At 44.9% G+C, this 25,398-nt stretch overlaps 3 protein-coding genes across 3 annotated transcripts; 2 read left to right on the top strand and 1 right to left on the bottom strand.

Moving 5' to 3' along the window:
• On the bottom strand, positions 1-1,504 carry LOC131281659 (cytochrome b5-like). Its single transcript, XM_058311006.1, has 2 exons — positions 1,122-1,504; positions 1-354 (listed from the first exon to the last, which is right to left on the bottom strand). Exons 1-2 carry the CDS (start codon positions 1,368-1,370, stop codon positions 169-171), a joined length of 435 nt encoding a protein of 144 aa, XP_058166989.1. The 5' UTR covers positions 1,371-1,504; the 3' UTR covers positions 1-168.
• Positions 1,505-5,536: 4,032 nt separating this feature from the next.
• On the top strand, positions 5,537-8,003 carry LOC131284260 (ring canal kelch homolog). Its single transcript, XM_058313482.1, has 5 exons — positions 5,537-5,681; positions 5,972-6,124; positions 6,222-6,623; positions 6,691-6,787; positions 6,876-8,003. Exons 1-5 carry the CDS (start codon positions 5,551-5,553, stop codon positions 8,001-8,003), a joined length of 1,911 nt encoding a protein of 636 aa, XP_058169465.1. The 5' UTR covers positions 5,537-5,550.
• Positions 8,004-8,054: 51 nt separating this feature from the next.
• Positions 8,055-10,703, top strand: LOC131293503 (ring canal kelch homolog). The gene has a single exon (XM_058321579.1). It carries the CDS (start codon positions 8,055-8,057, stop codon positions 10,701-10,703), a length of 2,649 nt encoding a protein of 882 aa, XP_058177562.1.
• The last annotated feature ends 14,695 nt before the right edge of the window (positions 10,704-25,398 follow it).

The raw sequence follows: 25,398 nt of genomic DNA, 5'->3' as shown, positions 1-25,398 counted from the left end.
TAAATAACTGATAGCTTCTGAGAGAATGATGTGCTACATCCTGCGGCATTGACATGGATGAACATGCATGGAGTTTCTAGAGAGATTGGGCAAAATGGGGAGAACGGACCGGCAATAAAGGTTGAACGTGTGCATCGAAACTGTAGGCCGCTTGGAAGGTGCGCCATGTTAGTCCGGCAGGTGTGCCAAGGTTAGCTTTCCCGGGCATCGGTAGATGCATTCGTTGATCGGGAGCTCGCCGATCTCGTAGAGCTTCAGTGATTTAAGGGCCATCGCCGAATGTCCAGCGTTGAGGAACGCTATCGTTGCATCCCGTCCCGCATTTTCAACTAGCACGTCGTGGCCACCAGGGTGCTATAGTCAAAAATTATATATTTTATTAGCAATTCGATGGGAAATTTATAGTTCGTTTTGAGAAATATGTTGATCATTTTATTTATTTAGAAGATGAAAGAAAAGCTATAAGGAACATTATTCTGTGTGCGAATATAACATCTTCCAAACCCAGTTTGCACGCGACGTCGGATAATCTTGCGAACCTTGGTGACAGAGAAGTAGACTTTGGTAATCCCCGATATCAAGCACGTATATCACAAGTAGTATTGTGAATGTGACGTGGCGGCAAACATGTCGGCACGTGCAGGCCAAAAATCTTGATATGGTCCATCTTACTTTGCTGGTATCAGTAAATCTAGGCCCCAACTGTGTTTCAACGCTGTTCGTCATAAGTTGCGTTTATAAATTCAGCGTTTTTAAAGCTCCGTTTATCTTTATAGTGAACCTCACTGGTTATGTTTTTTTTGCACACTTTGGAATAATCCTTGGGGACTTAATTATATTTTGGAATTCACGTTCACTGACACTTCTTAACAAATAAAAGAGGACTTATGGTATCAACGTTAGCTTCATTGTTGTTGAGTTCTTGTTGTTATTGAAGTTTCTTAAGCTAAGCATGTCAAGAACAAATGTCTTTTGCGAGCTAATAATTAAAATCTATGCACAACACTTTTAATCCAAATATGTTTGATCATCATAGCCGATAGCTTTCCGAATGGTTTTTTAAATTGATAAAGTGATGTCGATGCTTTTGATTTACCGCAAGCATTGAGATAAATTCTTACCATTCTAAGGAAGCTCGTGATATCGTAAACCCGATCGTACAGCACGATCCAGCAGTCGTCGTACGAATCATGATAAGACACCTCGTTGAGCGTTATCTGCTTCCGCACTCGCTGCTGGTGGCCAACGTTATTGTTGCCATCGGAACTGGGTGCCTTGGATAACCGCAAGGCGGTCATCGCCAGCTGCAGAATGGTGGCTGTTTGGTTGCCCTCTATCGGGCTATGTAGTTGTGCGTCTACGGTGGACATGGCCAGTGATTTGCGGCAACAACGGCACGCTATTAATTTACACAACACTGGATCACACGAAACACGGGAGCACAGTTTCTCAGACTTGGATAGAATCACTATGGCTATTGACGGATCCGTAGTAGCTTTCAACAGTCTAGTCGGGAACGGAGGATCCAACGGAAAAACGTAGTGGTCAGGTGAGAGCTTGATAAAGAAATGAGGACAACCGTTTCGGAACGCTTTCCGTACACGACTAATCTGCTACGACCGTTGGTAGTCTGATTTATAAACTGTGGGCCGACTTGTCCCGAATGGCGTTTGGTTCGCGCACTACGTCATCGTTTTGTTGTGCTACGTCAGCTTCGGAAGGTTTGTTTGTGGACTCCTTAGAGCGTTCGACAACGGATCACTGGCGAGACGTCGCAATAGATGCACACTATCTGCGATGCTGTAAGTGGAATGCAACAACATCGATTTCAAAATAAATGGTAAATCTGGGTAAGTTTGTTTGTAAAAGTAGTTTTGCGCTTTGCTGCAGTGATAGCTTAGAATGATTAGAGTCGCTGAAGTGCTTCATGGCAAACGCCACAGAATCGTACGTTATCTACTTAACAAACAAAGATAATAGACGGAGAATTATTCATGCCTAAAAATGCTTCTTTCCAAGTGAGGTTCCTTATCTCATCCATGTCCTTTCGAATATTTGAGTAAAGTTCATCCACTCAGCATCGAGGGATAAGTAGAGAACCTTGTTTGGCCAGAAAAATCGATTATAGTCTCGTTATGTGCTCATTTAAAGTACTCAACAAAGCCAGGTCATGTTATCATCTTCGAAACCCCGAAAAAGAGGGCTCATATCGATGCAATCGGGGTATATTTTAATCGCATTCGGTGCTGGTCGAGAGACGGAGGAAATGAATTAAAAGAAGACTCATAAAAACCCATTCTTAACTAATCAAACCTTGACCGACCATGCTGAATGATTCCATGCATCACAAAATCCCGACGGACATGATCATTATCATTTACTTTGACAGGATGGCAGTGAAACGTTACGCTAATCTGGACCGCATTTTTGCAGTCAAGATGCAGTAGAAAAAGAAATCTTGAGAGAATTTGTCATTCAAGTCGCACCACAGCGCAGAAAAGATGATGATATTATGCAACACTGATCGACGTCGGTCCACTTTGGACCGGAATGATTATCAGCGGCCGCCTTGAAGCTTGGGTGTGCCCGGTTTAATTAGCAAGCTGATCAATTAAACCGCTTCTTTATGGTGTAATGTCTGTGGGACACCATTAAGGTCAACAAACTTGCTCTATTTCAGTATTCCAGAATTTTCCGGTGCGAGACACCTCCGCTGGATTTGTCTGGCCAACGGATCGATCGACAGTTGTAGGCTTTCGGACAACTCGTGCTTCGTCTAAGTCGCTGTAAAACCCATGGCCCAATATGATGTTCAGGTAGTCCACGTTTTCTTTTTCCTGTTCCATAAGGGAAACTGGCTTGCACAACGTAAAACGGCAGTCGGGGTTTGATAGTAACACGAGAACCGTTCGTCTACACACACCCCACCGCACGTTCTACCTACCGCGTTTCATGGCCAGTCTGCGATAGGATCTTACACGTGGTTTTACTGTCTCAGCCTAACACGGATAAGGATTCCCGAACCACAAAACCACAGAAGAAACATGCACTCTAATGAAGTAAAAAATGTTAGAATGGTGGGGAGACATTGCTCTATTTTTTACTTGAGGTGATGAAATTGTTTTTTTCGAAATATAGTGCTAGTTTGAGGCCAATTTCAAAGTTTCGTAAAAAAACAATCCAATACGGCACCATTTCTTTCCACTTGTTCTCAATAAACGATCCATGCAGAAAGCGAATATTCTTTCAAATTTAATGAATCACTATCGGCATTTCTATTCGCGAACAGAACAATGAACGCGTGCTTCAGATTTCCAGAGCGAGGGGCGGTAGCACAATCAATGTTGATAATAAAAATAATAAAAAATTAAACGGGTCGGCAATGGTGGATTGAAAGTAAATTCATCGTTTTTTTCAGGTGTACATAGAAAAATTAATCGTTCAATAGGATTGATTGTTCTGGAAGTAATTATGGCTGAATATTTCATAATTTTACTAAATCGTTTCAATAGAACGACAAGCATATTTATTTATCTAAATATATGTGTTGAGCAAAACCGTATTTTTTCGTATATAATAACACCACAAATGATCCACGGTGTATTAGTAGGGTTGATGTTTTGGCACGGTAATCAGTTTTACTGTTTGTTGTACTGAGTAGTATTTGTAGAAACATATTAAAATGTACTTGTTTTTAAATATATTTAGCACTAACGAATTTTAAAAACTATAAAGAAACTGTAAAAAAAAAATTAGAACCTCGTTGAAAGGCAAAGAATTAGCTGAGCTTTATATGGCGAGTCGGACACTTTGACGGATAAGGATGCCGGACTCATGTCCCACCAAAAAGGTTACTTGTGACCCACCCGACACGAGGCGACCAGGAGCCCAACGACCTCGGTGGATAGACAAAGTGGAGCAGAACCTGTGATACATCCGATGCGAGCGGGGATGGAGAGCTGCAGCCATGGACCGAGTATCCTGGAGATCGATTGGTGCCCAGGCCATGCCAGCACGAAGTGTTAGCGAGACCTCAATTGTTAGCGAGACAGAAAAGAAGAAAAAGAAGGGACCCTCGTTGAAAGTGATGTAAATATTGTAAAAAAAGGATGAAATTTCTTGAAACTGAATCATATTTGTACAATAATTTATAAGCTACTAAAATACATGTTTAAAAACAAGAATTGGTAAGAAAAATATATTTTAACAAAACGGATTTAAAATATAAAAAGTAACATGAGCTTGAATACAGTTGTGATAAATTATAAAACATGGGAGAAAAAATATAGGTCATTTCGCATTTGTGTTGTAACTAGACTAAAGTTGAACTTACAGTAAATTTGAAATATTGTTAAGTGTATGAATTTTACTTGTTTGTACAACCGTTCTTTGTCACCAGAGATGGGTGTTGAGCATTCTTGTTTTGCACGTCTTATAATTGTCGTATGTTTGTTTAAATAGCGTTTAAAACTATGCCCGACAACTTGGTAAACATAGCGTCCATGCAATCAGCGATAATGTGCGGATGTTTCTATGGACGGATTAAGCCTATCGCCATCTTCATCTCTTGATCAAGCGTTTCGGTCATTCGGATAGTTGCTAGTGTACTGAGAGCAGATAAGGAACTTATTTTCAAATGTTTCTCATGAACGTTGGTCGATCTTTTCGTGATTGCAATGAAAGGACCTAGTTTCTGAGCTAACTACAGCAACATATTCAGTATATTCATCATACGGTCCAAGACACGTGTTCGAAATATGAGCTGCTTCTATTGTTGTTTTCATGGTGGTAAATGACGGGGAGGCTGGACAATCGCAACAAAAGATCTTGTTAATAAATAACAAGTTTTGTCTCGTGGGCGTTGAAACAAAACAAAAACAAAATCATTAAGACGACGAACACGTGCAGCGACACGTGTTAAGTACTTGTTCCAAATTTCCATAGCTTGTCACATAGCTTTTCTCGTCTGTATTCAAAATAGTGTTTGGACTTAAATGGCTCTATGAAATTCAATTGCAACCATAACCAATGAAAAAACCTAGCAAGATTTGTTCATGTGAAGGTCATTGAATCGGTAATGCAGTTTACCGATAAACTTTCCGAATGTATCCTTTACACAATATGTATTTTTCAAACAATAGAAAAGTTAGTCAAATCTCACCTTGAACAAAGCTGTTTATCTTAAATTTATCACACATTTTAGGGGTTGCTTAGCGGAGCTAATGGTTAAATTAAATGATTTCTATAAATTAGCTACATAACGATTATTTCAAGTTGTGACATTTAGCGTTTGCAGCTTTGATCAAGTAACCTTGGTCATGAGGTAAATATTTTGTTTAACAATAGACTAGTCAGCTGTCAGTCGAAGACAAAATTTTGTGCTGTTCCATTGTTGTCGCAGCAGCCTCGAAAAAAACTCCTCCGAAAGTGTCCGTGTGATTTTGGTTCTTCATCTCGCAGTGTTATTCAGTGAGAAGAATGCAACAACATTGCGGTTAAGTTTTGTAAGCTTGGAAAAACAGTGCCAGAGGAAGGAACCAGCATCGGTGTATGCTATCTTTCATACAGTACACGTTAGGAATTATGAGCAGCCTGGGCAACGGAAACCAGCAAAACAATATGAACAGCAACACAGGAAGTAGCCAAAACTCGGCTGCGGAGGGCACAATGGAACGCGGCAGGTAAATATTGTTCTTCAGAAAAATATTCTACATATGGTGATGAGGATGGTTATCGATTTTGTTACCTCCATGATGAAAATGTCAGTTTTGGTCGAAGGATGTTTTGTTTACATTTTTCTCCCCGCGGCGGGAGAGACATCAGGAGAAATGGGCAAAAGTTTGTTTGGCATCCTTTAAGCGGGCAAACTAGGTCGAATACGTCCAAGGACACACTTGGTGTGTCGATGCCAACTGGAATGCAATTAATTATGAAGTGTATGCTAAATGGTGAACGAATTCTTCTTCCACAGCTGCATCCTGGTGCGTTACGCAAGCCAAAACTCGCTGGACGAAAGCTCCCAGAAGCAGATACCGCGCACAAATGGAAGGGAAAAGACGACCGGAGCGTACCGCAACAACATCCACACGCAGCGGTCGTTCGAGGCCATGAACATGATGCGAGAGTACGTAACCCAATTGTCGTGGGGAAACATTCCGATTGTTTGGGTTACAGTTCCCATATCATCTTGTTTTATTTTCCCACCCTCTCTCTCTGTGCAGGCAAAACCTCCTCTGCGACGTGGTGCTGGTGGCGGATGGCATCGAAATTCCTGCCCACAAGATGGTGCTCGCTTCGTGCAGCCCGTACTTTTACGCCATGTTTACCGGGTTCGAGGAGAGCCGCCAGGATCGCATCACTCTTCAAGGCGTTGATCCGCGCGCCCTGCAGCTTCTGATCGAGTACGTGTACACGGCCGTGGTGGAGGTGACGGAAGAGAACGTACAGATACTGCTGACCGCCGCCAACCTGCTACAGCTTACTGACGTCCGGGATGCGTGCTGTGACTATCTGCAGACTCAGCTCGATCCTAGCAACTGCCTAGGCATCCGCGACTTTGCCGACATTCATGGGTGTATCGATCTGCTGAATTATGCCGAGACGTACATCGAACAGCATTTTTCGTTAGTAAAAGAAGGAACCGTTTTCTGGTTTACTTTTTCCATTAAAATTTCCAATTTTGTGTTTCAGGGAGGTGGTTCAGTTTGATGAATTTTTGAATCTCACCAGCGACCAAGTGGTACACCTTATACGAAGCGATCGCTTATCAGTCCCAACGGAAGAGAAGGTAAAATCATTTTCCAAATTTACCCCATTCAGAACAAAATAAAATCTTTCCGCCATTTTGTTCACACCCATTTTTCTTGTTACATCAGGTTTATGAATGTGTCATCACGTGGATTCAGTACGATGTCGATGGTAGGCAGCACAACCTTGCCGAACTGATGGGGCACGTACGGTTGCCGCTGCTTTCCCAGGACTATCTGGTGCAGCGTGTCGAGAAGGAACATCTCATGAAGGACGATCTGCAGTGCAAGGATTACATTATCGAAGCGCTTAAATATCATCTACTCAAGGGGGAGCAGAAAACCTCCTTTAAAACACCCCGAACGATCCCCCGGCAACCGGTTGGTCTGCCGAAAGTGCTCCTCGTCATCGGAGGTCAAGCGCCGAAAGCTATTCGCTCCGTCGAATGCTACGATCTGCGGGAGGAAAAGTGGTACCAGGTGGCGGAAATGCCAACGCGCCGCTGCCGGGCCGGATTGGCCGTCCTGGGCGACAAGGTGTACGCGGTCGGAGGGTTCAATGGGTCGCTGCGGGTGAAGACGGTCGATGTGTACGATCCCGTGCTCGATCAGTGGACCACGAGCCAAAGCATGGAGGCACGCCGTTCGACGCTCGGTGTCGCGGTGCTGAACAGCTGCATTTACGCCGTCGGCGGGTTCGATGGCTCGACCGGACTGAGCTCGGCGGAAATGTACGATCCGAAGCGACAAGAGTGGCGTATGATCGCAGCGATGTCCACCAGGCGTAGCTCGGTGGGCGTCGGGGTCGTGAATGGTTTATTGTACGCAGTCGGTGGATACGATGGCGCATCGAGACAGTGCTTGGCCTCGGTGGAACGGTACAATCCGGCGACGGACACATGGACGCAGATCGCTGAAATGTCCGCCCGACGCAGTGGCGCCGGAGTGGGAGTGCTCGATAACATCCTTTATGCCGTCGGAGGGCATGATGGTCCGTTGGTGCGCAAATCGGTCGAGGCGTACGATCCCGTTACGAACAAATGGCGTCCGGTTGGGTTTATGACGTTCTGTCGACGTAACGCCGGGGTCGTCGCACACAATGGCATGCTGTACGTGGTCGGTGGAGACGATGGGCTGTCCAACCTGGCGTCGGTGGAAGTGTACAGCCCGGAAACGGATAGCTGGCGCATCTTGCCATCCTCGATGAGCATCGGCCGCAGCTATGCCGGTGTGGCCATGATAGATAAGCCCTTGTGAAGCGAGCAGCAGGGCGCACGGGCCGCCACAACACAACACTCCTCGCTTCCCATGCATCCCCATCCTTCCTATTCCCGGTACGCAAACTGTTCGGTGGCGCAGAATGTCCCGTTGGAAGCCTCCGGCCAACCATCGACAGCAGCAGCAGCAGCATCAGTTGGAAATGATGATGAAAACAGTCAAGCCGAGGGTCTTAACGAAGGTCCCGGTGGTAACAACGGTAATCAAGCACATGGCAACAATGTACACTACGAAAACATTTACGAATCGATCGAACAGTTTGCTCCGATGAATGGTGGTGCCGCTGGAGGCAACGTTGTGGCTCCCGTGGGTGTCCCTGCGGTGTCAAATCAGCAACAAATGAGCGCAGCATCCAATCAACCCCAACCGGGTCCGTCGGGGCTCTCCGGACAAACACATCGGCCGATAAATGGAGCAGGTTCAGCTGGAGGGTCCAACGGAGGAGGAGCAATGCCTCCGCCGCCTCCCAGTATGCTCCACAGCATGCAACAACTTTACCATCCGATGGCGTACCGGAACGAGCTTTATGATCGCACCGCAGGTTATGATGTACCGCGGGGTCGTACGTACCAGAGTCAACCCATTGCATCCGGAGCTCGCTACGCAAATCTACACCTCGATCTAAACCGACCACCTCGTTATCCAACGGGGTCTTTAAATCCGCAGCAACAGCAGCAACGAACTCCCAGAAAGCGAAGCTTCGACGACACGGAATCCGCCTACCAGTACTATCGCTGTCAGAACCTACCGAACGGGTCGGCCAAATACGATAATCTCTACGAACGGGTTCGGGAGGAACCGGCGTATCAAAACACGGGCTCGTTTGCACAGGCCGCCAGCTCTGCCCCGAATCGGAGCGGTCTTTTCGGCCGGTTTGACGTCATCGGACACGGTGTGGGTCGTATCGAGCGGCATTTGAGTTCGTCCTGTGGTAACATCGATCATTATAGTCTCGGAGGGCATTACGCTGTGCTGGGACACAGTCATCTGGGCACGATGGGCCACATTAGGCTCAGTCAGTCCAATGGTACTGCAGGAGCGGGCGGGTCAACTGCCAATGGAGGGAATGGAAACCCTTATGCTAGTGCCCCGAATCAACCAAACCACGGGGTGTCGAAGGATTCCTCTTCAGCAGTCAATGTGAAGAGTTTCTTCAGCTGCCTGGGAGGGGAAAATTCACAATCGATGAACAATCTGAACAAACCAGGATCTTCGTCTACGAATGGTTCGACGAGCGGCTCGTCGATGTCGAACGGAAATGGATCCGGAGAAGGAACGGGAGCCACCGGTAGCGGACAGGGAAGTAGCATTATCGGTGGCTTGGCGAGTGCTGCAGCTGTCGGGTCATCCGGTGCTTCGAGCAATGGCGCAATATCTAAGTCCACCGGAACCATTCCGAAGATCAGCAAGAAGCTGAAGCAATCACAGCAGCAACAGTGCAATGAATCAATGGCAGGTCCACCATCAGCCGGCCCTGTGGGTCCACTGGCGCCGGCAGGAGATATTGCGGCCTCGGGGGAGCTCGGCCCTTGCGGTAGTCGCGTTACCAAACCTTCGCTGCAGTGGTTGCTAGTAAACAAATGGCTCCCGCTGTGGGTCGGTCAGACGCCACCGGACTACAAGTTTATTGATTTTAATTTCATGTTCTCCCGAAACTGCGACGGATGCGCGTCGGCCGGTGGTTCGCACGCCCAGCAGGAACTGGTGCGCTACGGAACGCTCGAGCAGCAGGCAGACTACATTCCACCGGCACGAGAGTACCCGACGATGACGGGTAGTTATCCGAGGGTGCTGAGAAACACTCCTCAGCTGGCCAGGTTGCGCGAGCACGAGTACGAAAACGTGCCGTTGAATGATTCCCCATCGACGATGGCGGGATCTTCTACGGGCGCCGCAGGCCGTTCCGCTTCACTGCGTACCGCTTCATCGCTCGCGACGGCACGACCGGTTCATTCGGATAGTGCCGGGCGGGTTGGGTCGTTGCGAAGAGCCGAAGATAAACGGGCTCCGGTAACGGCAGCTGGAGGGGATCCGTTCCGCACGTGGTCTTTCAACTTCGAGAACAACACATTCCGTCCGGCTCGGAATACACTTCCGACCGGTGGTAGCGCAGCTGTTGCTGCGTTCGGTAAGTCACGTGATGTGCGCCGTATTACCGATGGAACGTTTACCGCTCGCGACCTGCAGCCGGACGGGGAAAAACCTGGTCCCAGTGGGTTACAGTTTGGTGCCGCCGGAAAGCCAGTATCGCGAGAGACCCCGAAACAGACAGACACTTCCGATGGAAGGCTCTCGTCTGCCTCGACCTCGTCGGATTCGGATAACTTTGCAATTGAATCACTCGCTGTCGAGTCGGTGGCGGATGGACAAACGGTGGTGTTGGAGCCCGAGGAGGACAGTAGCCGGTCGGGAGATTTTCGTCCATCGGAGGATAGCCCTGGCGAGGAGGAGGAGGGTGCGGTCGGGGGTGTCGAATCGAAGGGCAAAGAGCGTGGTTCATCGGCCTCGAACGATTCGCTGGAGTCGCTTACCTACGAACCGGAACCGGCGGAGGCAGCCGATCGGAGCCTATCGGAGGATGAACTTGACGGGGCTGCGCGAGTGGAAGGCAGTTCCCCCGCCGGTGGGGGTGACGCAGCAAAACCCCAGGCCGAACAGGAAGAGAAGTTGTCCGAGTAATAACATGACATCGATAGTTAGTTCTTATTCGTTTTAGTCATTCTAATAAGTGTAGTAAGCATGGGTAGGCCTAAATTTTAAACTCTTCTTGTGATCAAAACCACCTAAAACAAAAGAAAAAGAAAAACGGACACATGTCGTGTCTCAATGAGGCTCTAAATTTGCAACCGATTTCCGTCTGAAATATCGCTCAATATTTATTGTTTCCCGTTTTTCTATCCTTCATGAAAATTAGCTTTTTTTTATTTATTCGTGTTCTGTTAATTTTTCGTTTCGTTATACTGCTTTTTTTATTTAACTTCAATTATACATCCTTACTGTTACTGTTAGAAAATCTTAATCAATAATCGGGTATGGTTAGCGATGAGCAAAGAGAAAGGAAACATATTTAATCTACGATTGTTCATCAGGAAGGGTATCCAAAATTAATGATCAATTTGAGTGAGAATATGATGGACCGCAGCATAAGCGCGTATGTATCGGTTGAAGTTGCGTGAAAGAGCTGACCGGAAAGCGTAGAGTTATGGTGATGAATTTTAAAACACATATATATATATATATATATAGATACTGTATAGTGTTGTGCTTAATGAATCTTTTGGCGAGATTCATTCATATGAATCTTTGACCTAAGATTCATTCAGATGGATTCATGAATCTTTGCGGATTCGAATATTCAAAGCTTAATGAATTTTTCGAAACCTTAATGAATCTTCATGAATCTTTCATGGTTCTGTCATGAATCTCCCCGATTCTGTGATAGGCGTGGACAATGAGACCAAAAAAAAAAAAAAAAAAAAGGTGGTCCCTTAACCGACTTTTGGTTGGTGACTTTACACTATTTGCTGTGTCTTTGGGATTCATGAATCTCGCGGCGAAAGATTCATGAATCCCTTATAAGGCAGAGATTCATTCAGATTCATGAATCTGAATCCGATTTACACAACTCTAATACTGTAAGGTCAATAATTCCATTGTGGGGGCATTTAACGTACGATCGAACATTGTAGCGACTAAGCATTTCCATCTGTTCCAGCTGCGCTGTGCCCTCGTCGTTTCTCGAGCGTTTATTGTTGGAGTCAAGCTGGCGTTAATGTTAGTTTTTGGACGAGGGACAGAAAATAGTTTTAATATTGCGCACGATGGTTAAGTAGAAACAACAAAAAACATGAAACAAAGTAAAACCTCTCATTCCCGAAACTGTATTGTAGTGCAGATACAAAAGCAAAGTATAATAATTATAATAAGAAGTATAAAAGCGGTAGACGCACAAAAAAGAACAGAAATTGAACACACAAAGCATATTATTAAACACACATAGACAAACATTTTGGATGCTGGATAACGGAGACGCAAAACAGACGTAAAAACATAAATGTTCGGTATTTTACTAGCAAACATAGCGGCTCTTTCTGGTTACTACCAATTCTTATATTTACACTCCTTTTGCAATAGCTATGGACGGCCGTACAGGGATATCGTTGTGACGGCGAGCAAAACGGAAGGTGACAGCAAAAGCTGGATAAATATCTCGCCAGATAGAACTTATTCATTCGATCTGCATTTCATATATCTGTAGGAAGTTGAGATGTATCGTCATCATTACAATAAACGTGAAATGTGATTTAAAGGATAGACGACTTTTTTTTTGTCTGCTTACAATTAATCATTCGACTTCTCGATCCAAAAACTTTATCCACAGGCAGGTGTAGATTTAAATCAAATCAATAAATAGGCATGCTTTATGTAACTTCCTAGAGTTCTAAAAGAGAGGCGAGATATGTGGCAAGCGCAAAACGCCGGATTATGTTTCACCATAGGAGGAGGAAATGGAAGTGGAGCAGCGTTGTGTGGCGAATTGAATTCTCCTTCAGCATGCGTCGCTTTAAAGACCTTTGTTTCGATTCGTCCCAGTTCCGGCAGCTGGCAGTAGTCGGAGGGGCATACAAGAAGCGGCCCCAGACGGTCGATTTGTTTGGCCAATAAAATAATGATCAAATGTGACAAGTTAATTTAAAAAATTTTGATCGATCACACCGACCGGCCCAATGGCGCCTTGGAATGTGCGATCGCGCCGGTACTGGCTTGCTCATTTCGGGTAATGTCTCGCCATGGCTCCAGGATGTGCGGCACTTCCGTGTCGAATGTGGACTCATTGTTTCGACTAAAGGGAGCCAAGGAAAATGTATGCTGCCGGGTTGTTGTTGCCGGTGGGTAATTTTTTGTTTGACCGTCGCAACATGTGGTGTACTTTAAATCTCTTTTTATTCCCTCATGCACCGGTATTGACGGAAAAAGAAACACAATAGTAGAAATTCATGAGATTCGGTCAAAATCTGTTAAACACATTTGCCAAAACTTAAACGTATACTTTTTGTGTTTTCCCAAAAGTTCTTGGAATTATCGTGAAAAAATCTGGAAGGGGAAGGTGGGGCAAGACGCGCCGGTGGGGCAAGATGCCCCGGCCTGTTTTACGCTGAATTAAGCCATTTAAAAATAATTTAAGTAATAGAATATGTTCATCAACGTATCTACTACAGCCTATGTAAGTTTCACTGCACGAAATAACCATTTCAAAAAGAAAACGAGAAAAAACCAAATTGACTCTAAATGATCTAATATTTTGTCACTTTTATGTAAGGTATGGCATGCTTTGATATTATATTTTTCAAACACCGAGGCCTTCTTTTACTACCTGATAATGGTATTTAACGAATACCGAAGAGAAACTGTTTTAAAATTCTCAAAATTTTGAATAAATTACATAAAACGGACGATACTCAGAGTGGGGCAAGATGCGCCGGCCTAGGTGGGGCAAGACGCCCTAGCATTCCAAATGTAAACAATGGGGCAGGACGCACCATTAAAACAAGAGCAAGTCGCACGGTGCCTCCATTATCAACGCATTGTTGATTTAAATAAGTCTAATATTAAACATGCCATGTGAGTTTCATAAGAAACGAATAGTTTTTAGTTCTTCATATGAAATTTGTGTTAATTTTTTATGATGTTCAGCTGTGTTTTCAAACCACAGATCATCTGAATTACAAAACGTCAAATTTTGAATCTGTCAGAAGTTCTACCTGCAAGGTTGATGTAATTGTAAAGGTTGTACTAATGCGGTTTGTATAAATGGCCAAAAACAGATCCGTGAAAAAATTCAATAATTGTTCGGAATTCAGCAACGAATTTATACCCAAACTGTCTTTTGAATGGTACACCACAAAATTCAATCCAATGTGGGCTACATGGGCTCAATATCGGACTGTTTACTAGTGCCTCTGCATAGACTAACCTTTCAACAAGCAACTTTGGTCCATCTCCTGTCTGTTTTAGGCCATCTTGCCCCATGTTTACGTAGTGGCGCGTCCTGCCCCCCCGGCTGGGCCATCTTGCCCCACTATTGTCAACGGAGCTAAAAATTGAAAGGCCCTTCGAAAATCTTATTTAATATGAAATTGGTTAGTTTGATACAGTGTTTGATATTTTTCATACATAAACAAGATGTTTATTTATCTAACTATGAAAATTAGAGACTTTTTAATGAAAGGAATGGAAGAAAATAATGTTTTTCGCTTAAGGGGCGCGTCCTGCCCCACCTTACCTTACATCATTTCTTTATCCAAACTTTAACATTGATTTTTTTTAGAGTTTTGTTTTCAAATAACTTTTGATTGGATTATCGCATCGGGAGAACATTTTTGGAATGCCTAGAACAAATCATTCCCTATCCTTTTACCAAAGAAAGAAATATGTTTTTCTAAATATATTCATTTGAGGTTCCAAAAAATGTCTCCCTTCATGTAGTTCATTCATTTTAAATAGAAGTTTGCATTTTCTGTATTTTGTTACTGATATTTTATTATTTTGGTAGTAGATACTCTACTACTTGTTAAAGTTAGATAAAATATTTTAAAAACTAATAAACTTTCAGCCGCTTCATGCTATCACAGTTTTCTGTTGAACTGGAAAGAGAGCTTTGTTCGATACTTTATTATTTTTTCGTCGAATATGGTGTTCCTAGTAATTTTACTATGTGTCGTTTTTATCTACTCTAAAGAATGAGTTTTTTTCATGATTCTCACTTTTACATAACTCATTATTGTATCTCGAATCACAGTTATAGTCAAATAGATAAACCTGTTTGTGGCGCATATTTTCTGCACAAAATTGTTATGTGTAGCATATGCTACACAAATATTTGTACGTACAAATATTTGTACGTAATATTAGATTAAGATTTTAAGACCTTATCGTAAGGCATAATTGCTTAAATTAAATGATTTGTGTTTCCGACTGAAACAGTCCTATTTGAACATTTAACATTTAATCTACATTTTTGAAATTTGTTGAATAACTTTACAAAAATTTCAAGTACTTCAGTTTCAAAGACCAAAGATATGCATACTGAAATACAGAAAATGCAAACTCCTTTGTAAATCTGTGAAGGGATTTTGGAAAATATCTTCAAGTATCTTCACTGAAAATTTTAAATCGATCCGATCATTCTAGATTGGTCTAAAGTACATGAAAACGGATAGGTATAGGGGATAAAACAAAATGTATGGGCTACCCGGGTAGGACGATAATTTTGATTGAACGGGTGACGGTTAATCCATCCACCCAAGCATTATGCCTTACATACATAGGACATATCATTATAGGACATACACTATGTCCTGAAATGAAACTGCAACTATGCCCTGAAATGTATAAGTTTATGGTAACGACTCGTTCGGTCAACTGCTTGTAATTTGTGCAATAAAATTTGCCCATGGCAATCATCAAAACGCGTCTACCGTACGAACGGTGACCAATACAAATCAGTCTGAAAGGTGTGGCAGTAAACCTGTGTTGCCGCCGTGTTTCGCCCCTTGTCGGTGTCGCTAGCGTACACCCGGCCCGTCGACCGGCTAATCCTATTCAACCCCCGTTTTGTGGCACCGCAAACGGGGCCGACTCATAATCGTTATGATTAATCAAACCCTGAACCCCGAAAGAGAACCTGATCGCGCCGACGGAATCGTATGATCGATAGCGGCCGCCGAACGCGCGATCCCAGGGCAACCGCTTTCGGGGTGGTACGCGATCGGTATCGAGATTGAAATTGCAGATTCGAAAGAGATTTCAAACACCGATCGAGCGACGGGTGGTCTGGAACCTGTGTCTGGTGACAGGTCGGGTTAGAACTTCGAGCCGGACGCAAGGTTGATAGATTTCCTCAAGTGTACCGCTCTTTCGTTCGAACCGGAACGATGCTTCGGTAGAACATTGTCCACGGTCGGCTACAATGTTGCCAAACCGATTGTCACATTCCAATTTCGAGCTCATTTGTGGCGACAGATTGAGTTCAATCGCTCAATCAGAGGTCACAGTAGAAGGGCCGAACAGGCACTTCTCGTTGTCGCGGCGATCCGGGGGGAGATCGTTAACTACTTAACCTTAAGCCGCAAGCGATCCTCGTTTTCTCACGTCACAAAACCCCCTGTTTTTCGTGAAGTGGCCCTGGTTTTGGCCAAGCGTCGAGCAGAAGAAGAAAAAAAAGAAGAATAAAGAACCATAATTTTTCCGCACGGCCAGAAGGGTTTGACATTCCCTTAGGTACGCGTTTGGTACTTGACAAGCCGTTCGTCGGGCAGATTGATCGGTGGCTCGTGTTGCGTGCTGCCACCATTTTTACCAGCGAAGAGGGTGGAAATTAGTGCACGTCTGAAAGCGCACGAACACTTCAATGTTGAGAGCCTCTAACGAACTCGTTAGCAACAAATTCACATCCACATAAATCATAGCATGAGGAAAATGTCTTCGATACAAAGTCAAAGTGGTCAAAGAGAAACACATTCTAGCAGATGTGGTTTAACCAAAGAAGCAAGAAATCATTCGAAAGATGTGAAAACTCTTCCAAAATGTTTGTGTTTGCCCATTTTTCCCATTTCTACCCATCCCAACGGCGGGGACGACAAACGTGGCGGCCTTGAACTCTGGAATTTGTGGAATGTCGATTTCTGCCAGCCCGCGTGTCTATCGATTAATTCGGTGCTTGATCGATGAAACCGTTGGCGGGGGAAACGGAGGACGAGAGTGAGACGAGAAAAGACATCCTCATAAAAACCGGATCGCATGCCAAATGGAGGAGTTTGCCGTTTGACACATTGCCGAACCGAGCTCGCGATCGGCACAATGTCGAGAAGCCACGATATCCGCTTGGTTGTGGCAAGCTGCGAACTATTGTGAAACTCGATCCTGTTTGGTTTTTTGTTAATCAATGCAAAGATGAATGACCTTTACTCTAGAGGATGTTCCTTGCGTAAAGAATGAAGGAAATTTCCACTAAGAATCACACGCGCCGAAGGAAGTGCTTTGAGAGGATAAACGGCCCCCATCCGGATATTAATCATCGTTCACCGATGACGATCGACGCCTTCGTCACTACGATGACGTGTTAATGGCAGCCCTTTGGGTTTTTGGTCCGGTTAAAAAATCAATTATTCCCGGATCGCGCGTTCGGCTGCGATGTGGGATCTTCCCGCGATACGGATCTAATTTAAGCTGCGGTTTGTGTATGTGTGTATTGTTCCTTGCGGGACGCGGTGCTCTGACAACTTCCACGTCCGCTTCCGGCTCAGGGAGGAGGGAGGGGAGGTGAGGTGATCATTCTTGAATTGCTCGATTCGCGGTTTCGCGTCACATTCATCGCGTTTCATCGATCCGTCATGCAAATTTGTTCTCTCTACCGATCAAAAAGAAACTCCCTAGTTTGTTCTCCGTTTCTCTCTATCGCTCTCTTCTTCTTTCTCTCTCTCCGTCTTTTTCAATCGTTTACTTTTTTTTGACGGATTTGCTTCTTCTAAACCATCGAAATGCTGGTCGCATGAAACTAATAGGATTAACGAAATGCATAAAAAATTGAATGAACCGGGTCTGATTGAGTCAATCACAAATAAATGCGTGTAAAAGATTACAACGATTTGGTCCGTATCAAATGTGTATTTGTTTAAATCCTGGTTAACCATTTGCCAGAATCTATTTTGATCCGGTTAATGAAAACGACGGAAGCTAAGGTAGAAAATAAACCTAACAATGGCCCTGTCAAAATGTTATGCTTGGATTACATATATGCTAAGCAATGTTACGTATTTCGTATTTTTGAAAAATATTGCATACCAGCTACGTAGGAACATTTTTTTATTTAATTTAAAATACTTCAGTCTTTTTGGGTGATTTTCGTATTTTTGAAAAATGTCAAATCTCAACCGCTTTTGAACTTGATTGCTCTATTTTAATTTTATATTTTATACTTACGATAATATTTCAAGTTTAATATTATAATATAATACATATATAAAGTTTAGTTTTATGAGAGTGTCACATTGAACATGTTAGAGGAGAGAGTTTCTATTGCTTCTTCTGCTGATTGATCTTGGCAAGGAGGAGAACGATCACGGTGTCACGGGCTTTTCACGCTGGTGGGGTCCCCCGGTACCTACTGTTAAATCCCAAATCTCTAGCACGCCTGATCTGGAAACCCTCCCCCAGCGTTTGCGCCTTCTCTTCGCCGCTCGAAATTGAGTCGCCCGCTCCGGCGCTCTCTCAGCGCGAAAACACCGCAAAGTCTCACCCCGCGGGCGGCTGGTTTTTACATAATCGATCGCGTGGATTCGTTCAGTTCGCATCGTCAGCTGGAGGTAGCAGGACGCGCGATCTCTCGGAATCAGTCACTTCGACGTAGGTCGTCGAGTACGCGCGAGTGGTTTTTAACCAAATTTACTAGCAGAAACCAAACTCAGTCTTACTGCCATCGAACGATCGTGCGGAAGGAAGTGTGTGTATGTGTAATTTGTAAGCTTTGTGTAGTTTCCATAAGTGAAAATTGTAGAACTGTATTTTCAACCGAGTGAGTTGTTGCAAACATTCGCCAAGTGTTGCACTTTGCTCGCTCGCTAGCCTCGGAGGCTTCGCGCCAATTACACCCGCCTGAAGTTCATTGCCAAATGCGCGTTGTTTGATCGCGACAAGGTGGGGGTGCAACGCTGGGAAGCGCCGACGAACACTAGAAGCCAGCAGGCAGCGGTGGCAGCATCGGTAGCGCGGTCAACAGTAGAAACCCCCATCTCAACTGGCTAATGTAATTATTGTTTCATTTTGTTCCTTTCAACAACGTCTTCCCGAGCGCTGAGCGTTCGCACATTAAACAGACACACACACAGTGGGGAGAAAAAAGAAAACACTACAACCACCCTCCCCAGCATCGTTCGGGTGTGGGCAAGGTCGGTACTGCTTGTTTTCTGCTTTATTTTCTTTCCTCCCCTGACCTCCCAACGGTTTACTTCGTCCAGTCGCGTTCCGCGTCCGCGCCTAGAAGTGCAAATCATCAAATCACCGCAAAGGTTACCGATCTTAATGGGAAAAACACCGAAATCATAAAGCAGTTGTAATTGTCCGTTTGCGAACCGCTTACCGACCAACCAAACTCTTCGGACTGCGTTTGCCCCATTCAGGTGCGATTATGCTAGGATGTGTGTGTGTACGTGTGTGTGTGTCGGTTTGTATGTGCATCGAGGCAAGTGTAGAGGAATAAAGCGTCCAAATAATGATTGTGAAATCAACGCCAGTTCGGATCCGATTCGATATGATCGAGTGAGCGATCGCGAGCCCGAGCTGTGTTGAGATGCTGCCGTTCGGGGGTGTGGTGGGGCTAGCGAATCTGGTCCGACCCCAGTCGGGCTGTCGGTGACATTGAGAAATGAATGAATATCAATGGCTGTGGACCGTTTTTCGTTCTGTTTGTATACAGATATACTTTTTTTTTTATTTCGTCCCCGGTTGCCTGTTTGACCGCGCGGACATTATGCTGCCGGTGGGAAAATGGAGGATACTAGGGCCGCCCCCGGGGGGAAGCAAGGAGTTGGTTCGGTGGTGGTTAACCTTAAGACCGCGTGCGCACCCGCTAGAGCGACCGTCGGGCCCCTCGCGTGTCATCGCGCTGGGGTCGGTGAAAGGAGCGAGACGGAATCGAAGTAGTTCGAGCCGGACCGGGTGGACCTGCCGTTTCTTTATGTTTTTCCTCGGCACGGCTTCCTTTCGGTGTTTTGTTTTCGGTGACGCGTTTTTACCCCACTTCCCACCGGACCAACGGCCTGGGAATGTAGAGTTCGGGCCGATTTCGTAACACACCTGTGCGATGGCCGTCCGTGGCGGTTTGGTGGGGCGATGCTGCCTCGGTTGTGGATTGCGTCAGGGTCCGCTTTGCATGTGGATGCTGCCGTCGATGATGATACTGCACTGCATTGCTAAAGAACCGTCCGGGTTTGTCAGTTCACTTCAATCCGTGCGCAAAAACTGTTCAAAGTGAGGACACACAATATCCGAGTAATCGAACCAAGAAGAAGTGGTTTTCTACGATATAGTAATAAATTAAAATAAACTGTATTTGTTTATTCACACAACTTGCATAGCGACAAAAAAAAGAAAACTGATGGTGATAAAAAGTGATTGAATATATCTTTTTTCGACGGGTTCGTCACTTGCCGCAGAAATTAACTACGAGCAAGTCTTTCGTTTGTTCGCTCGATGCCGCTGCATTCGATCGGGTGAGTTACTGTGGTTACTTTTTCGACATTTCTCCCTCTATTCATTGCTGCCAATCGACAGTCGGGGCCACTTTCTGCCGGTGGCACGATATTGGCGCGTCCTGTCAACGCGGCAACAGCTTTGTTGACGTCGTTGTTGCGTTGATGTGCTGCTGGGTGCGAATCAACAGTAAAAGAAGAGGGGAGAAAAACAAGAAGAAGCACCGTCCCGGAGGAGGATCTCTCTTTTTATGTAATACGCTACGAGAAAGACCAGTCCTTCTTCACCCCTATCACTTCTCCTCCAAACATCCGCTTGTATATGTGTATGTGTGTGTGTGTGTGCGTGTCGTGCGCGGTAAGATTATCGCTAATATTCATCAATGGACCCGCCGCAGCGTGCGGTGTTGATTCGTCGATTTTCGGATGTCGACCGGTGTTGCGGCGGGAGGATCTGCGTCAAACTGGTCGGGGGGGAGGGGGGGGGGGGCTGTTTATTTTACCGTCTAGCAGTTGGGCGTTTGGCAGTTTTCCAGTTTTGTCGCCCGAGACCAGCATGTGGCTTGATAATGATAAATACCACTTTCACAGATGGATATTTTTTCTATCAACAATTTGTTGCTTCGCTGGTTTCATCTCCCATCGAGGCAGGCGGTGGTTAATCGTTCCTTTTCCTTCTATCGCTCCCTCTCGCTCTTTCTCTCTGTGTTTCTCTGTCGACTATTTCTTTAGTTTCTTTAGGTTCTCGTAGTTAAATGCCGGTCAAGAGCCTGATCGGTCTCAATATATTAATTTTAAAAGTGGGTTTTAACGCTTCATTGAAGTTATATCGAAACTAATTCGATGGCCTATGGAGCGTTTAAATAATTGTTTCTTTCCTCCTTTTTACCATTCCAACCATGGAGCATTCACCTTTTGCAGTCGACTGGAGCTTTGTTTCGCCCGTTTTGTGCACAATCGGATTTTTTTCTTCTATCCTTTCCAGGAAGCGATAGAAGGTGAAAAGATTTGCATATTTTAATCTCAACCAGTCCCCTCTCCTTCGGCTACTCTTGACACTGCGAAGGACAAACCAACGCTGGTGTCCGGAAACCTTTCCATGCTACCGACTGCTCGGTACAAACACACTCAGAAGTGGGTGCACTGGATAACATGATTTCGATTTTATGCCACGCAAATAAGGCCACTTTGAAAAGGACAGCCATAAATCATGCGCGTGCAAAAAAAGCAAATGATAGCAAGGAGGTGGGAGTTGATCGTAACATAAGACCTGGCGGGAAACTGTGCCGGGAAAGGTTGCGGGTGACGGATTTTGTTGCACCGAACGAGGGAACGTGGCTGAGCTGTACACCGTTACAATCGATGACGGTCCGGTCTACATTTGCCATCCCATTCGGTCGTCGTTAACACTAGAATACATTGCTTTGGCATCTTGCCCGATTGCTTTTTTGGGACGTTTTGACCCCTATTTTTAAAATGCCATAACTTCACTATTTTTGAACATTTTTCAAATCCGAAAACTGTTACTTTTTAGTATATTTGTTGACTATCTTTTGGTTTTTTTTATGTTTTTGATGTACAACTTCATCATTCCGCTACCTCGGTGTAAATCGAATTGAACCGAATTTTAATACTTTTTAATCAATTTTTAGTTTTTTAAAGTGTGCGCTAAACTGCTTATGTATTAAGACACTTTCAAAACATAATTTCATATTTTAAGATTACAAATGACGCCACAAATTGACCTTGAAAATGTGGGTTTTAGAATTTTCCATAGGTTGTTTGAGGCTAATTCATGGCGTTATTTGTTATTGCAAAAATACGATTTTATTTTTTAAATGTTCCTCAACATACTATTTTTTTAGTGCAAACTTGTATCTGGATATAAATTACACATTTTGAATAAATAAAAGCTAATAAAAACTCAGTTTCGACCTTTTTGGCTTTACACCGAGATTTGAAAAATCTTAAAATATAAAAAAGTAATAGTAATAGAAAAATCTGAAATTTTTGTGTTATTTCAGCTTTGGATTTTAAGAAAAGTTTTATTTTTTTTAAATAATATTCAGTCGTTTTTGAGATATTAAAATCGAGAATTGCGTTCGGGTCAAAATGACCGCTGTTTGGATTCTAGTGTTAAGGCCAAGTATTGAAATGGAAGATCGATCTCGATCTTGAATGTAAGATACGTCACATACGTCGATATTTCCACGTGCTTGGCCACGTTAATGACTGACCATTTGTTTCGTGCCCATTGCTTGGGTAAACAACGCAGCCGAGCGATAATCGGACTATCGGTATCGCTCGAGCCGCCCGTTATGATCAATAACAATCTTGTCAATGGGTTTAATTGCTGCTCCGTAGGGCCGTCTTTCCCTCCGTGTGGCATGCATGTCGCGCCTGTCCTTGGTCGATGGCGGCTGTAAAAGATTGACAATCGTTTGCATACATAATAAGTGCACGATCGAATCGCTTGCCGGGAGCGCGCCCGCATCAGGCATATATGGATCAACTATGGCCACGGTACCCGGTGGCTTACGGTAGCCCGCCGAACGGCCACGGAATGTTCAAGGTTTCCGGAATGCGATTGCTTTCCCATTGCGCCTGTTTTTCACACACTTCACTAGCCACTAGCGGAAATTCTTGAACCATGTTTACTGGTGAGCGAGCGATTCTAGTCGCAACCAATTAGGGATGTATATTTTATTTTTATTGCAAACGCTCGGTGCGTCCGTCCGGTCGACAATGGGAAAAGAAAGACGGTGGCACAAAGAACCCCGCACTGGGGGGATACCGATCTGTGCTGAGTGCGAATGTCACCCGGTTGACCCCGAGGGGGCCCTCTACCAAATACGCTGAAGGTATTGCATTGTGGTTCATTGTGAACCGAGCTTGTACCGGGTTTCCTCGAGCAGATCGAGGCATCCAACTCAGATGCTTGGGTTGCGAACTTTTTGCAACATTGTCCGTGGCACCGCTCGGATCGTTTCACTCCTCGAGGTGCCTTGTGTGTTTGTGTGCAAACAGCAGGAGGACATTGTTGTGCTTTATTGTGAGCGTTTTAATTACGCAGATAAATAATGGCAGATTGATTTGGTGCGGTGGAATAAAGCCCCACTGGCAAATGAAGCTGCAAATGGTTGGCACAGAAAAGGAAGGCCAATCTGTGGCGACGGGTTTTGTTGTCGGTTTTGAACCTGTCAGTATCAGTTTCTTCTGCTATTTCTGTCTAATGGCGCCTTGTGAAATCGCTGATGGCGAAATGATTCACCCATCTAAATGCCATTTCACAGAGAACGATGGATAAGGTAAGGGACAGTAATAACCAACTAGAGAACGCTCTATAACTCAGGTAGGCACAAAGATAAACCGCTCAACGAAAGTGTCATTGTACAGCCATTATTGCGCAAATGGCGCCGCAAACATTGGCCGGTCGGTGGTCGGTGACTAATGCTTCCTTCACCCACGGACCAGGTAAAGTTCTTTGTGGATCATGTTCGGCCCTTGTAGATCATGTTCCCGACTGCCCCTTCCAGTTTCCAGCCTGTCACTGTACAAATAAGAACCGGGCCCGCCCAAAACCGGCATAGATAAAGATCGACGATGGAAGTACAAATCACTTCCTACGTGTGTTCCCAAGCGAGTTGATTCATACCGTACCTACGTATTAGCGTGGCACGTCCGCGGGCGGCGACTGCTTTAATTGACGCGCGAGACAGAATGAGCGGGAATGCAAAAGGAAAAGTCGAGTTTAGGCAAATGGTAGCGGTTACCCTTCCGTACGTGGTTTTTATTCACACCCGGCCCGGGGAAAGGTGGATTATGTATTTACCATGCCAAGAAGCCGCCAAAAAGGCGACGAGGCCACGTTCGCGGTCTGTTCGGGATCAAAGATCGCATCAAAACGGTGATACTCAGGCACGCACGCTTCGGCACACCGGGATGGGCTTTGCTCAAGTGCGGTGGTTTAATAGAAACATCATCACAGCGAAGGCGGTGGTACCTGTAACAGTACGTGCGAAACATCGCTGAGCAGCTGACGACCGGGAGGTTCGTCGCTTGTTACGCCAATGCTTCACCAAACTCTCCGCATGCCTATCATGCGCGGTGTGTATGTTAGAAAAGTCAGCTAAAGTTCATCGTATCAGGATCGGTTACTTCGACACGAGCATCGGGCGGGGACACTGGGGTGCTTTGGTCATAATCATAAATTCACCGATTTCCTTTGACCACACGTACAGCGTGGTGTATTGGGTTTTTTCATGTGTGTGTATGTATGTATGTGTGTTTGTGTTTGGGGCCACCGCGTCTTTGCGAATGCCAAACGCGTTGCTGGCCGTTTAGCGAAGCTTTGCTGTCATGATAGGCACCTGATGCCAACAGGTCGCATTGTGTCCCGTGCTACACTGTGTGTGAGCAATGCCACACCGTGACTCCCATCTCCGGAACTCCAGCGTGTGACCAGCGTGAAGAGGATCATAGGCAAATGAAGCCGTCCGAGGCGCACAGCTTATGTAATATGTTTTCGATTTCCTCACGCACCCGAGCCTGGCTTTAGTCGTCCGATTATCAAACACATACACATGCGCGTGTGTGATTGTTTGCGGGAGAAAGTTCGGAGGCGACCCTCGATCGATCGCTGGGGCGCCGACGAGATGTTGCAAGTTAATCGTATTCTGAGCAGAAGTGATGATAATCGTTTAAAATTTAAGCTGATAAATAATCTTCCCCTGACCAGCGCAACCTCAGCGTTACATCATTAGCTTCCATACAGCGGTTTATAAACGGCGGCTGTGTGGGTCTTAATTTAGGCTAATACTCTGTTATGCACCTGCTGTCAGTTCATCTTCATACAAGTTTGTTTTTTGTAGGAAAAACTAGCGGTGTTTTGCTCAATCAACTGTTCGTGAGTGTTTACGTGAATGTATGTTCAAATCATTGCCTATTTGTAGTGAATCGAGATAACCAACGACCCCAAGTGATGCGCTTAGAATGGCAATTGTTCTAGTGCAGTGTCAGTGGTTCGCAAGCCTTGCTAGTACGTTATCGAGTGTGTTTTAAATGATAGAGTGTTTCTGGTGGAAGAAATAAAGCTCGGAAAGTGTACCATTTAAAAGTAATTAAGT

Source organism: Anopheles ziemanni, chromosome 2, assembly GCF_943734765.1.
Source record: "Anopheles ziemanni chromosome 2, idAnoZiCoDA_A2_x.2, whole genome shotgun sequence".
NCBI lineage: Eukaryota > Metazoa > Arthropoda > Insecta > Diptera > Culicidae > Anopheles > Anopheles ziemanni.
The sequence above is the reverse complement of the archived record's forward strand: the minus strand, read 5'-3'. Positions and strand labels throughout refer to the sequence as shown.